The sequence below is a fragment of the Haemorhous mexicanus genome, chromosome 11 (genome assembly GCF_027477595.1).
Source record: "Haemorhous mexicanus isolate bHaeMex1 chromosome 11, bHaeMex1.pri, whole genome shotgun sequence".
Taxonomy (NCBI): domain Eukaryota; kingdom Metazoa; phylum Chordata; class Aves; order Passeriformes; family Fringillidae; genus Haemorhous; species Haemorhous mexicanus.
The window spans coordinates 1,432,644-1,445,179 of record NC_082351.1 but is presented as its reverse complement, the minus strand read 5'-3'; the positions used below and the strand labels follow the sequence as shown (position 1 = coordinate 1,445,179).

The following is a 12,536-nucleotide window of genomic DNA, read 5'->3' as shown; positions in this document are numbered from 1 at the left end:
CAGCATCTCGGTGGGCTCCGGTCCCCGCTGCTTCTCCCGGGAGGGGAGTGCCGGTGCCGGGCACAGCCCCCGCTCTGTCGCGTGTCACGAACTCGTTGGCGGTGCACACACCAAGATGATGTCTGAATAAATGACAACCCGCTAACAGCAGGGAGCACCCGGGCAGCTAACGGGGGTTCAGCCCGTTAGTGTTTCACAGAGCGAGTGGCGTAATTTTAAATTGAAGAAACGTGGAGAAACCAGAACAAATCTGCGCGGAACTGCTCCGTACAAGTCGCAGTAACCATATGGAACAGGTTATGTGGGCAGGCAGTGAAGTACAGAGCATAAATTAATTCCTTGTTGTCGCATGCAGGGGTGAGTAGCACAGAGGAACAGCAGCAGGACTCAAATAGCGCTGACAGGAGCAGCAGGGCGGCCTCGTGTTCTCCGCAGTTCCCTGAACGCCTCCGCCTGCCCCTACCTCAATATTTAGTTCAAGTTACAGGGCCGAGGGTTCCTGCAGCCGCATCTGCCGCCGGATGCGGGGCCCCCGGGGCTGTTCGCTGGCTCTGGGGGGGGCCGCGGCTGCGGGCCGGACGGGGAGCCGCGCGTGGGGACGGACGGGGAGCCACGAGAAGCTCTGGAGCCCTCACGGCTCGGGGGAGCCCGGGGCCGGGGGAAGGTGCTCGGACACTCGGGCGCCGACGGCAGCCGAGCGCTGGGACTTGTCCCCCGTGTGCTGCGCTCACGGACGGGACTCGCGGGTGACTTCCGTGGCCATCGCAGCTTAGGGCTCCGAAACGGAGCCGGGCTGAGCCCGTGGGTGCCTCCCGCGAGCACCGCCTAGGCACGGTCACGCGTGGACAGCTCCGGCCGTGGGCAGAGGCCGAACACAGCCGAAGCCGCCCCACACCGTGGGACCCCTGGCCGGGCGGCCGGGGCTTCGCCGAAACGATTCCCCCGCAATCCATTAGCGCCGACACTACCGGGAGGGATTTGGGCGTTCGGGCTCCTGCAGACCAATCTGGCTCGAAGCAAGTCAGTAACGAGCAGGGGCGGCTCGTGGGTCTCTGCTGTCGTGCGTGAGGCAGGCTAAAGAGAATAGAATGAATCACGTTGTACCGACCAAAATATCCGTGTAAATGATCTAAAAGTCCAGGGAAATGCTCTTCTTCGTGCTGGGTTTTGTTCCCTGACCAGTCCCTTTTAGATGTTTACACCGCTTTGACTGAGGCCAGGCGGGAGCCCGGAGATGAGGCCATCGGGGCTGGGCTCCTCCAGGGGCACCCCCGGCCGTCAGCGCGGCCCCTGCCGGCCCTCGGCCTGCCTGGGCTCCGCCGGGCCCCGGCTACCGCACCGGGGCTGCCCCGAGGGCTCCGAGCGCCCCTGTTGCGGGGCAGGGACATGGGGCCGGGCCGAGAGGATGGGACCCGAGGGTCCGTGTGGCTCCGTGTGCGCCTCCGTCGGCCGAGGCCGCGGTTACCCCGTCGGGGGAAAGTATGGGGAGGGGGACGAAGGCCGGGACCGGAATGGGAAAGGGACCGAAGATTGGTGTGGGGACGGGAACGGGGATTGCGATGGATGTGGCGACGGGGATGGGGATGGGGCTGGAGCCAGGGACAGGGATGGTCATGAGGATTAGGCCGGGACTAGGGCCGGGACCGGGGCCGGGGCTTCGAAGGGGCCAGCGGTTGTTTGGGTGTCTGCTCTCCCGCAGCGAGCAGAACGGGTAATTTGCTTTATATGGCGGGGGATCAAATGCTGGGCTGTAACCCCCGCTGCAGGTACTCGCCCGCCCCGGCCCCTTCCTTCCTGCGCAGCCCCTCCCGCGCCCTCCCCCGCCGCGCTGACGGCCCCGCCGGGCCTGGCCGTATAATAGGCCGCCGCAGCGGTCCCGGGGCGGAGAGACAGACGCTGCCCGGTGCTGCGCCCCGTGTGCAGGCGGCGGGGACGGCTCCGGGCCGCCGCGCAGGGCCAGGGGAGGGGGCGGCGGGGCGATGGGCAGAGCCCCCGCTGCCCGGCTGCCGGCCGGGGGGCTGCGCTAGGGCGGCCCCAGCGGCCGGGGATCCTCCCGCGCCCCGGGGGCGGCGAGGATGCAGCACCCGCTGGAACTGGGCGCCGCGCGCTACTTCCCGGCCGAAGCCTTCCCCGACCACCGCTCCCATCGCTACCGCAGCTTCATGATCGAGGAGATCCTCACCGACCCCCCAGACGCCAAGGGGGCCGCGCCGGCCGGGGAGCTGCTCAAGTTCGGGGTGCAGGCGCTGCTCTCCGCCCGGCCCTACCACAACCACCTCGGTACGTCCTGGGGGGCTCCCCGCGGCTGGGGGGCGGCTGGGGGCGGCAGGCGGGGAGGCATCGCCCTCCGGTGGTCTCCAGAGCCTTTGGGAGCCGGGTTCCTCCGAGAAAAACTTGAGAATTCTGCCTACAAAAGTTGCTGCGGGGTTCTGCCGGCCGTGCGCATCCCCGCCGGCTCCGGCCGTGCCGTGGGCGCTCCAGCCGGGAGCAGTCGGGAGTTTGGGGCCTAAAAACGAAGAAAGCGGCTTTGCGGCTTCAGCCGCCTCTGCACAGAATGGCCTTTGGATTTCAGGGAAGAAGGTTGTTGTCGATAGTTTTGTTTTGGGGTTTTTCCCCGTGTTTTTGGATGAGGTGAGAACTGCTGGAGCTTAGCAGCGAGGTCTGTGCGTGGTTGCGAGGGGCGGCAAGAGGCCCTGTGGTCACAGATTTAGCTGGAAACCCGACTTATGTGTAATAAAAAAAATATATATACGGAGATATTATAGATAGTATATAAATATATGCTCTGTTTATATAATAATAATATAGCAGATGTGAGGCATAAGATTATTGTCCATATTATAATACATGTTTGGGTTTTTCTTTTAAAACGGGTGCCCGCATTCACTGTCCAGTCGGATATAGCATCCAGGACAAATGCAGTTTATTAACATATTCAAATAGGTTTGGGGGTTCTGTAATTGTTGTTGGTTTTATTGTTTGGAGTTTTTTTTTGCGGTTGTTTTTTTGGTTGGTTTTTTTTTGTATTTTGGGTGGGATTTTTTTGGGTTTTTTTTTTTTTTTGAAGGTAGTTTTTAATGCATTTTGAAGACTATTACTTAATATATTTTTAATGCCTATATTTAAATGCGTGATGGCGAAAGCTTTCACTTCCCAAGCCATCTTCAACTGCAGAGCCGTAGCTTGACCTGAACAGAAAAGGAGTATCCCAATCTCATTTTCTGCCTTTAAGAGAAAAAGAGGAAAGAGTCAAACCCCTGAGCAAGGGAGCAGAATGCATTAGAATATCTGAAAATTATTATTATTTTCAGGACGAACTATTCAGAACTGCCCGGAATAGCGGATCAGATAAAAGGCTCTTTACACCCCTCAGGGCTCAGTTCCGCAGGGATAGGTGAGAGCAGGATCGGGCCCTGTAGGAAGGGAGGCGATTTCAGGCAGGCCGAGGAGAAGACCCCGCAGAGACTCCCCTAAAGCCCTTTCCCCGGCTCTGAGGTCGCTCGTGTGTCGCTGGCGGGGAGGCCGGGCCGAGCGGGACCCCAGCCCCAGACCCCCGGCAGGCAGAGGCCCGGAAGCGGAGGGGGGGCTTCGGGAGGGACCCAGCAGGGCCGGGCCGAGCAAGGCGAGGGATTCGAGCCGAGCAGCGCCGGGCCGGATCTGGGAGAAGTGAATCGAGCCGGCCGAGAGGCGGCCCGAGCCCTCTGGAGCAGCATTCTCGGGAGTGGCTCCCTGTCCTGTCCGCGGGCGTCCCTTCATAGGCTGCTCTTCTCGGAGTGGGATAGAAATTATTATCAGGTCGAAAATATCCTGAAAACTCCTTGGAAGGGAATCCTGGGACCGTGCCCGCCCCCGCTGGTCGCCAAGTTCAGCCGGGTCCGGCAGCTGTTGGGTGGCACCGAGGCGAATGCTTTTGGGTTGGTTTGAGTTATTTTCACTCGCAACCTCCAAGTAACTCCGTGATTAGCATGTACTGGTTGAAGGGTAAAACGTGTCTCTGTATGGCGGAGGTGGCGGAACCGGGGAACTCAGGACCCGCGGTGGTGCCGAGGATGAAGGAGAAGGCCCCGGGGCTCCCTGCAGGCGCTGCTCCCCGGGCAGCCGAGGCACCCTGCAGCCCCGCGGGTCCCTGCCCGCCGCTGCCCGCCTCTGACCGCCGCTCTCTCCCGCAGCGGTGCTGAAAGCGGAGCCGGCCGCCGTGTTTAAGTTCCCGCTGGCTCCCCTGGGCTGCTCTGGTCTGGGCTCGGCGCTGCTGGCCGCCGGCTCGGGGCTGCAGGGCGGCTCCGCCTCGCCGCATCTCCCGCTGGAGCTGCACCTCCGCGGGAAGCTGGAGCCGGGGCCCCCGGAGCCGGGCAAGGCCAAGAAGGGCCGCCGCAGCCGCACCGTCTTCACCGAGCTGCAGCTCATGGGGCTGGAGAAGCGCTTCGAGAAGCAGAAATACCTCTCCACGCCCGACAGGTAGGCGACGGCCGACCTAGGACCCGGGGCGTGACGCCGCGGGACGGGGCTCATTTTGCTTGAAAAAGTCGGGAAGCTGCCATCCGAGACGAAAGCTGCCGGTCTGACCTCCTCTCTCTCTCGCCCGCAGAATAGACCTGGCCGAATCGCTGGGGCTCAGCCAGCTCCAGGTGAAAACCTGGTACCAGAACAGGCGCATGAAATGGAAGAAAATAGTAAGTGCCCCTTGTTAACAGTCCTCTCCCTGGGCGCGTCGTGTTCGCGTTCGAGCCCTGCCCTGCGGGCTTCGTCCTTCCGCATATCGGCCCTGGCACATTTAACGATAACGTTAAGGATAATTATGATAGTGATGATGAGGGTAATAACAATATGCCCCTGGTCTTTAACACCGTGCCCCTGGTCCAGCATCTCCTGGGCCCCGGCCGGCCGTTCCTCCTGGTCCTGTCCGAGCCCTCCCGTTGTAGCGCTCGGCCCCCGGGGCAGGGGGCAATGGGCGCAGCCCGAGAGGACCCGCACCGGCAGCTTCGCTCCGGCGGACGGGCGAGAGAGGGGCTGCTGCACCGCTGGCCGATGGCAGCTCGGTTTTGCCGGGGTGTCCCCTTCCTCCGCCACCTCCTCGCCTCGCAGGTGTTGCAGGGGGGCGGCCTGGAGTCCCCCACCAAGCCCAAGGGCCGCCCGAAGAAGAACTCGATCCCCAGCAGAGAGCAGCTCTCGGAGCAGGAGCGCGCCCGGGACGCCGAGAAGCCGCCCGAGAGCCTGGGCTCGCCGACCGAGGTCAGCCAGGAGGAGTGAGGGGGGCCCGCCCCGCCGGCCTCAGGGGATGGAGGGCAGCTCGCACAGCGGCTGCGGCCGCCTTCGGCCTCGGGACGTTTGGACGCTTCGGCCGCACGCCGGCCTCCCCCGCCCCGCTGCCCCTCTCCGCGCCCGCGGACCACCGCGCTGCGCCACGGCCGCTGTGCTGTGCGACGGCCCAAGGGGCCAGCAGGACACTGGATCCCACTATCCACATCTACTCGCTCTCTAAAACCCTGTGGTGCCCCTAGTTATTCGAAACTGCATTTTATGATCAGTTTTATTAATGCGAAGATATTTACTTTATTTCAATAAAGTATTTTATGAACTATTGCTCTTAGTAACGTAATGCTTTGGGGTTGATTTTAAAAAAAATTGTTGTTGTTTTTTTTTCTCCCCACGGAGGCAGATTAGAGATTCAAAACCAAGTTCCAGGCAGATCTACAGAGAAAATGCAAAGCGCAGTGGTACCGGGAGGATTCTCCCATCGTTTTCTGCGACGATTCGGCTGCCCATGGCCGAGAGAGGTCAGACCCTCAGTCTTCCCTTGGTCAAATTCGGATGCTTTCGGAATTTAAGGATACGTTAGTTGGTGACAAAAGGTTAATTAAGTTCTGCACTGCGCATCCTGAAAATGGTACTTTTTAAAAAAACTTTTCATGTGCTGCTGCGATGAAACAACAAAAATCCTAGTACGAAATCCTGGCGCTTTGTTGTTCGGGTGGGGGTTTTTAAATTTTGTTTTATTTTTTCGCTGGTTTTCCCCGAGTCCCTTCTCCACGTTTTCCGTTGGGATGTTAAATTACAGAGCAACCACCGAGACATACAATTACTGCTATTCTGCTAAGAAAAAAAAAAAAAAAAAGAAAAGAAAAGACAAGAAAAGAAAAGAAAAAAGCAGCAGCGCAGGGAAGAACGAGAGACGGAGAGAGAGGGCCGGGGAGCGGCGGGACAGCCCCGGGATGAGCCGCTGCTGCGGGGCCGCCTCCCAATTAACGGCGGTAATTATCGCTCTCGGATTGAGGCTCGTCTGTGCCTCCCAGCCCCGGCGGGGTGCGCTCAGGGCCGGCCGGCGGTGGTGCGGGACCGCCCTTCCGGGCAGCGGGTTCGGGAGGCTCCAGCCCGTGCTCAGGGCACGGAGAGCCCGGCCCGGAGGGAGCGGAGAGCAGGGTCAGCATCGCCGGGCTTTAACCCCAAATCGCCCCGAATCGCCTTCGGCCGAGACCTCGAAGTAAATCTGCGCTGAACTCGTGCCGGTCGTTCCCGGTTGTCCTCGCTTCTCCGCGGCTCCGACCCCGCTGCCGCCCACGGCCCTGCTCGGGAGGTGCCCCGGATCCAGCCCGGGTTAAATCAGCCCCCGGGATGAGCGGTGGAGGACACGGCCAGCGCTGGGTAAACAGGAAATAGCCTCGTATTCTTACACTGAAATGATTTAGATATTTAACTGAGCAATTGGTTGGAAATGTTTTTTTTTTAACCTGAGGATGAGGACGGATGCTGGGAAGAGGTAAAGCGGCGGCCGGGCTGGCAGAGCCGGGGGTTTGCGGGACCCTTCGGCGCGGTCAGGACACGGTGGGCGTGTGGCTTTGTCACTTCCTCGTCACCGCTGGCTGTTGTTTCTGGTGCTTTCAGTGCTCGTGAGAGAAGCACCCGGTTTTAATTAAAAGAGAGATTGGCTGGCGCATTAAGCTAAATTAACAGGACGACAGGCTGTGTTCGTCACCGGTGTCACACACAGGGCTGGAACAGCCGGGCTTCACTAGGTGCTAGCGCCTTCGCGAGAGAATGTTAATATTTTCTTTTCACAGCTGAGCAAGTGACGGAGAAGATATTGTAGTTTCTCAGATCATAAGGTGATGATTTTTTTTTCAGCACACGAATCATTAAATAGAGTAAGTTTTTTTTATTTGTATTTTTCCCCCGTAGACAGCCGAGAGAGGGTTGGGGATGCTCTGGTGAAGCTGCGTTCTGCCGAGCCGGGGCCGAGCGGGGTCCGCTCCTGCCTAGCCCGGGTGCGGTGCCGGCCGCTCTGTCCGCGCACGGCGGTCCCGAGGCAGCGCCGGCCGCGCACCCGCAGGGCCCCTCTCCGCGGCTCCGCGCAGGACACAGAGGTAAACATTTTTCTTGTTGTGCCGCGGCAGGAAAATCTCCGAGGGCGCTCGGGCGACCCTTCTGTCGCCTTGGAAGGTGCCCCAGAGCCCTGCACCGCCTGGGGCTGAGCCCATGCCGGGGCCTCCCTGCGGGGACGCGCCCGGGCAGCGCGGACACGGAGCGCCGCGGGTGTGCTGCCAACGAACACAGGCACCTCCGGCTGACCAGCTCCCCGCCGAGCCGCCTGCCCAGCAGCGCTTCGGTCACGACTTTAATAACTCATTTTTGCTTCGGGAGGAGCCGGTTACAGCCCCGAGAGGGTGCGAGCAGGGCTGAGGAGCCCTCTCGCCTCCTCGGCGACGCTAATGAAACCCAGCGTCCTTTCAGATACGGAAGAAGCCTGTTAGAATCATCGGACAATATACCTGACTAATGGGATTTCTTTATTGGTTGGTTTGTGTTTTCTTGTAATGTGTATATACACGTACACCCACCCACACACATTTCGGTTATTTTTAACGATTTTATGTATTGCTTTCTGTCAAAATTTAATTTCCAACAGCTTCTCCAGGTCGGCTGCTTGCTGGGCTAGCCGGAGTGACAGCAGCTGGGAGCCGGCAGAGAGGTGCACTCAGAGGGATGGGATCCCTGCCCACGGCAGGGGTGGAATGACATGATCTCTGATGTCCCTTCCAGCCCGAACCATTCCAAGATTCTCTGATTCCGTTTGAAAAGCGAGGGTAAAGGCCACTGGCCGTCAGCGACAGCCCTTCCAAATGTGCTCGATAATATCCCAGTGCATTTAGAAGCAGGGCTGGGGCTCCCCCTGACCAGCACCGATAAACGTTGCTGGCCCATGAGTGAGCACAAGGAAATCACAGCAGGCCTCACCTGCTCACAGGTTTCGTGGTGATGGATAATTTTGGACAGTGCAGCATAATAATTTCATTTTTTAATTACATTTCCCAGCTGTGACGAGCCCATGTGGTGCCGCTGGGCTGCGATGGGCGATACCCGCAGAGCTGGCTCAGCCCAGGCGCTCGGAGATGCCCAGCAGGAGCTCCGGGGAAGACCTGGATGTATTCATTCCTTGCTGAAACTTCTCCTCAAAGCCCTGCTCTGCCTGTGGGAATGATCTCACTCAGCAGCACCCAAAGCTGCTGAAAAAGCTGCAAGGGTGATTTGCCAGTGCAGTGTAATTCTGGGGCCAGTAAATGATATTTGTAGCTAATATACCTGATGGTTGCTCTCTGTGTGTAAATAAGCTGTATTACCATGCACATTCATTCTGGGAGAAATGCATCTGCACTGGGAAGCTCCACATTTTAATTACACTTGTGTAGGTAGAACAGCATGTGTTTTCTCTGCAAACAAAGTAGAAGGGTGTGGATTGAAGGCTGGAAAAGTGGGTCCTTCCATATTTGACTGCTACTCGGGTCACAGGTAATCAGCAAACTTTTTGATGGTTTTCTTAACAAAAATCCATTTAAGGTGAGTTTCCAATTCAAACATCCTAAAATCCCTTTTTATGAAGCATCTCAAAGAAACCTGAGAAAAGTTCTGCTTTTTCATCAATGCCAATTTAAATATAGCTGCACGGAGCCAAGGGGTTTGAAGATGAATGCCATGGGTGTTTATTCAGAGGCAGCTCTCGCTCTGCCAGGAGCAGAGCAGACGCCAGGAGGGGCTGAGGGGCTGCGGGGCTGCGGGGGCTGCCCCGCTGTGGGGGGCGGTGGCCTGGCCCCGACTCCCTGCTCCACACCTGCAGGCAAGGAGAGGTCTGCTCTGCCCTTCTGGAAGAAAAAAATCATCCTAGAGCAATGCTTTGTGGGCACTTGTCACAAAAAACCCCTAAAGCACAGACCTGATGCTGCCTTTCCCCCTCCAGGGGGTGGGAAGTGCCGAGGGGGTGGAGTGGGGATGTGGATGGGGCAGTTCAGTGGGATGGGGAGGGTTTGATGAGGAATGGAGGGGAATGTGGGGGGATTCAAGAGGAAATATGGGGGCCTGTGAGGTGTGTGGGGGATGTGGGATGATGGAGAAGCAGGGATGCAGGGTGCTGTGGAAAGACGCAAGGGCATGTGGAGGGGGTGATATTGAGGGATGTGGAGGGGATGTAGGGGTGTGGGGGGATGTGGGGCTGGGCTGTGAGGAGGTGGGAGGGGGATGCAGGGAGGATGGAAATGTGGGAAGGGAGATATGGGGGCTGGAGGGGTTGTTGGGAACATGGAGCAGGATGTGGGAGGATGCAAGAACATGTGTGTGAGATTGTGGAGGGGTGGGGTAATATCAAGGGATATTGTGGGGTTATAAGGGAAGGGGTGCAGAGAGATTTTGTGGGGCATGGAGAGGAGGGAGGGGACTGGAACCTTCACCCCCATGTACTGATAAAACACATCACCCAGTACCATATATGAGTGCTGAGCCAAAGCTGGGGTGGGTCAGGCCTTCTTGGATTTGGGGTGAAAAAGTTAACATCTATCTGGGACTTTCCCTCACCATTTTGGTCCGAAAGGAACCGAATGCAGAGGTTGAGATGACCTACTGAGTTCAGTCAAATTGTCTAAAGTTCATTAACTAACATGTGATGTCCTGTTATTAGATGTTTGTCTTAAGCCTAATGTTGGGTTGAGGTCGTTGCACACACATTGGATTTGGTTGTTTCAGCTGAGTTGTAGAGTAGATAAAATCTAAATGCTAAACTCCTGATTCCCTGAAATTTGGCCCAGCAATGTGCAAATAAAGCTCAGGGCATGCTAACACAGCTCTCCATGCTGTTATGTCTGCTTGGCGGAGCTTTGCCATGAAATCTGGAGGAAAAGTGCCAGAAGGAAAGCTTGGGGACAGGGATGGTTACCTTTAATGAGGCTAGTGCCAACCACTGGGTCAGCAGGCAGCAGTTTTCATGGCAGACTTTAAAAATACATCCCTTACCCCCCAGCCGTGCGTGGATGGAAAAGTCCTGGTCGTGAATGGACTCATCTGTTTACAAACAGAGTCCATTAAAACATGATTATGTACAACATGGGCTCTTCCTCTGCAGGGTCCCCAGATCCATTGTTTATACTGCACCTATACTAACAAACCACAAAATGAGCTCGTGGTGTTTTCAGAACATGTTTCTTTTTAGGATGGGAAAGTGGGAACTTTCTGAAATTGAAATGGGACACAAGGCCAATGAGTAAGGAACAGACTTGTTCCTGAAGTCTGAGTATTAGCGGAATGAGAAGATTCCACTTTCTTGAAATGGTTTTCCCCTCAGAGATGCAGTTCAGAGAGCCCTGGGCAGAGCACACTTGCTCTCTGAAGACGCTGAAGTCAGTGGGGTTTATTCAAAGGAAGAACAATCCTGGGGGAAGAAACCCTGGGGTTACCTTGAAGAGCTCGTGGCTGAGCTCAAGTTCAGATGTGCTTGCAGCACCACAGCCCTGCTCTTTCCCACTCCACAGTTCCTCAGGCGTGAGCTGCAGTGAAAATGACACAAACCCCAAGAATTTCTGGCAATTGTTCCTGGGCTGATGTCCCTCGAGTGCCCAGCAGGGAGCTGCCTGTGCACCTTCCCCAGCCTCAGCACATCCTGCCAAGGAGGCAGCAAACTAAGGGTAAACAGAGCCCAGGGCAGGACAGGCAGATGTGCAGGAGAAAACTGCATGTCCTGGGAGCTCTGTCTGGAGACACAGGACTGCAATAACTGGGAGAGGAGGCCCTCAGAAACTACCCTGGACTATTTTACATAAATTACAGCATTTTTATGTGGATTAGATTAATTTATTATCCAGCTCTTTACTTTGTGAAGAATGACCGTTTTGTCAGGGAAGAGTTCTGGGTAAAAATCTACATATGGCAGGAGATGTCAGCAAAGCACAAGTCTGACTTTGGCTGGCAAGGAAGATGCTCCCAAAATGCACTTTTTTCACCACAGTGAGGTCTCTGAGGGAGAAGCTGGCTGTTCATTTTGAGCTAACAGGCCTTTTCCTTCTCTGCTGCTTGACAAGGTCTTAGAGAGATCCCACGCTGTTATTGCTGCTAGAAACGTTTTTTAAGGTGTTTACTAAAGATTAAACACAAGGAATATAAATCCCAAATATTTTCAAATTATATTATCTCTTAATTGTATAATTTGCTGAAATTTGGAAATGAATAACATCTTGTCTGAGTCAAAATAGATGTTTAAAGAAACGAATCATCTCTGTGTCTTGTCCTCTTCTCCTTTTTGGGAAAATGAGAGCCGGGTTGCTGAATATTCCCATTTATGAAACAGAAATTCTCACAGAGCCTGTTCAGACTGTGCAAAATGCTGGATGTCTGTGCCAGTCCTTGCAGATACTCAGAGCCTCCTCTCATTCCAGCTCTTTGAGGCTCAGCACTGCCATAGGTAAGGTTTAAAGGGTCCCACAGGGATTTTTTTGAATTCTGTGGTGTGCTGTGAACTTTCCACTTTAATGAGTGTGTAAATATTTCATATTCAGATTTTGTACTGTTAATTTTAGAAGTCACAGAGTGCTGCTTGTTTCCTGGCGTGTCTCACCAGGCAAGTGTTGGTGTACAGACCATGGTGTGAAACAGAACAGAGCATGTTGAGCTCAGTGCTTACTTGAAATTAAAATTCCTTATTCACCAGGATTTGTACCAGTAAAGTGCAAGTGTTCAAATATTTGCAGAAAGTGCCTGTGAAGCAGCTGCAAATATGGCTGAATTTGCCTCTGAATTTCTATGAATATTTGCAGATTTTGGGCTAAGCTGTGGTGCATGTAATGCTGCAAGGGGACAGGTTTGTTGGTGCCAGTGCTTTACAATCGCCTGTGTGCAAATTGCAGCTAAGCCAACTGGATTTAACTCCTATTGATTTAAAGGGAAAAATACAGCCCAGCTTGAAAAAAGTCCTAAACCAACCCCCTTCAAGAAAACACAGAGAACATCAGAAGCTTTAGATAAACACACACATTAGGGCTCTGCAGCTCTCACTGCAGCTTTCCCTGACTCCTGGGTGGAAAGGAAGCAGCGTGTATTTAACCCTTTCATTCCCAGGCGGCAGGAGCAGCATGCACAGGCAGAGGGAGGAGTCTGCTGTGCGGGGCTCACTGCTCAAGGATGAGTCCTGTAAGTCCAGATCTCCTCCTGAGGCCCCAGAGAGCTTCTACTGTGGGTGGAAGGTGAGGAAGACACAATGGTTTTCAGAAAATATAATTTAGCAGAAT

General features: G+C 55.7%; 1 protein-coding gene across 1 annotated transcript; it reads left to right on the top strand.

The window, feature by feature from the left end:
• Nucleotides 1-1,889: 1,889 nt before the first annotated feature.
• Nucleotides 1,890-5,580, top strand: BARX1 (BARX homeobox 1). Its single transcript, XM_059856045.1, has 4 exons — nt 1,890-2,280; nt 4,170-4,455; nt 4,586-4,670; nt 5,083-5,580. Exons 1-4 carry the CDS (start codon nt 2,076-2,078, stop codon nt 5,245-5,247), a joined length of 741 nt encoding a protein of 246 aa, XP_059712028.1. The 5' UTR covers nt 1,890-2,075; the 3' UTR covers nt 5,248-5,580.
• The last annotated feature ends 6,956 nt before the right edge of the window (nt 5,581-12,536 follow it).

What these genes read in the sequence shown, in the direction of transcription:
- BARX1 (XM_059856045.1), top strand. Translation starts at nt 2,076, where the DNA reads ATGCAGCACCCGCTGGAACTGGGCGCCGCGCGCTACTTCCCGGCCGAA. An exon ending in GCCCTACCACAACCACCTCG is followed by an intron (nt 2,281 to 4,169) that starts GTACGTCCTGGG and finishes TCTCTCCCGCAG; the next exon opens with CGGTGCTGAAAGCGGAGCCG. An exon ending in TACCTCTCCACGCCCGACAG is followed by an intron (nt 4,456 to 4,585) that starts GTAGGCGACGGC and finishes TCTCGCCCGCAG; the next exon opens with AATAGACCTGGCCGAATCGC.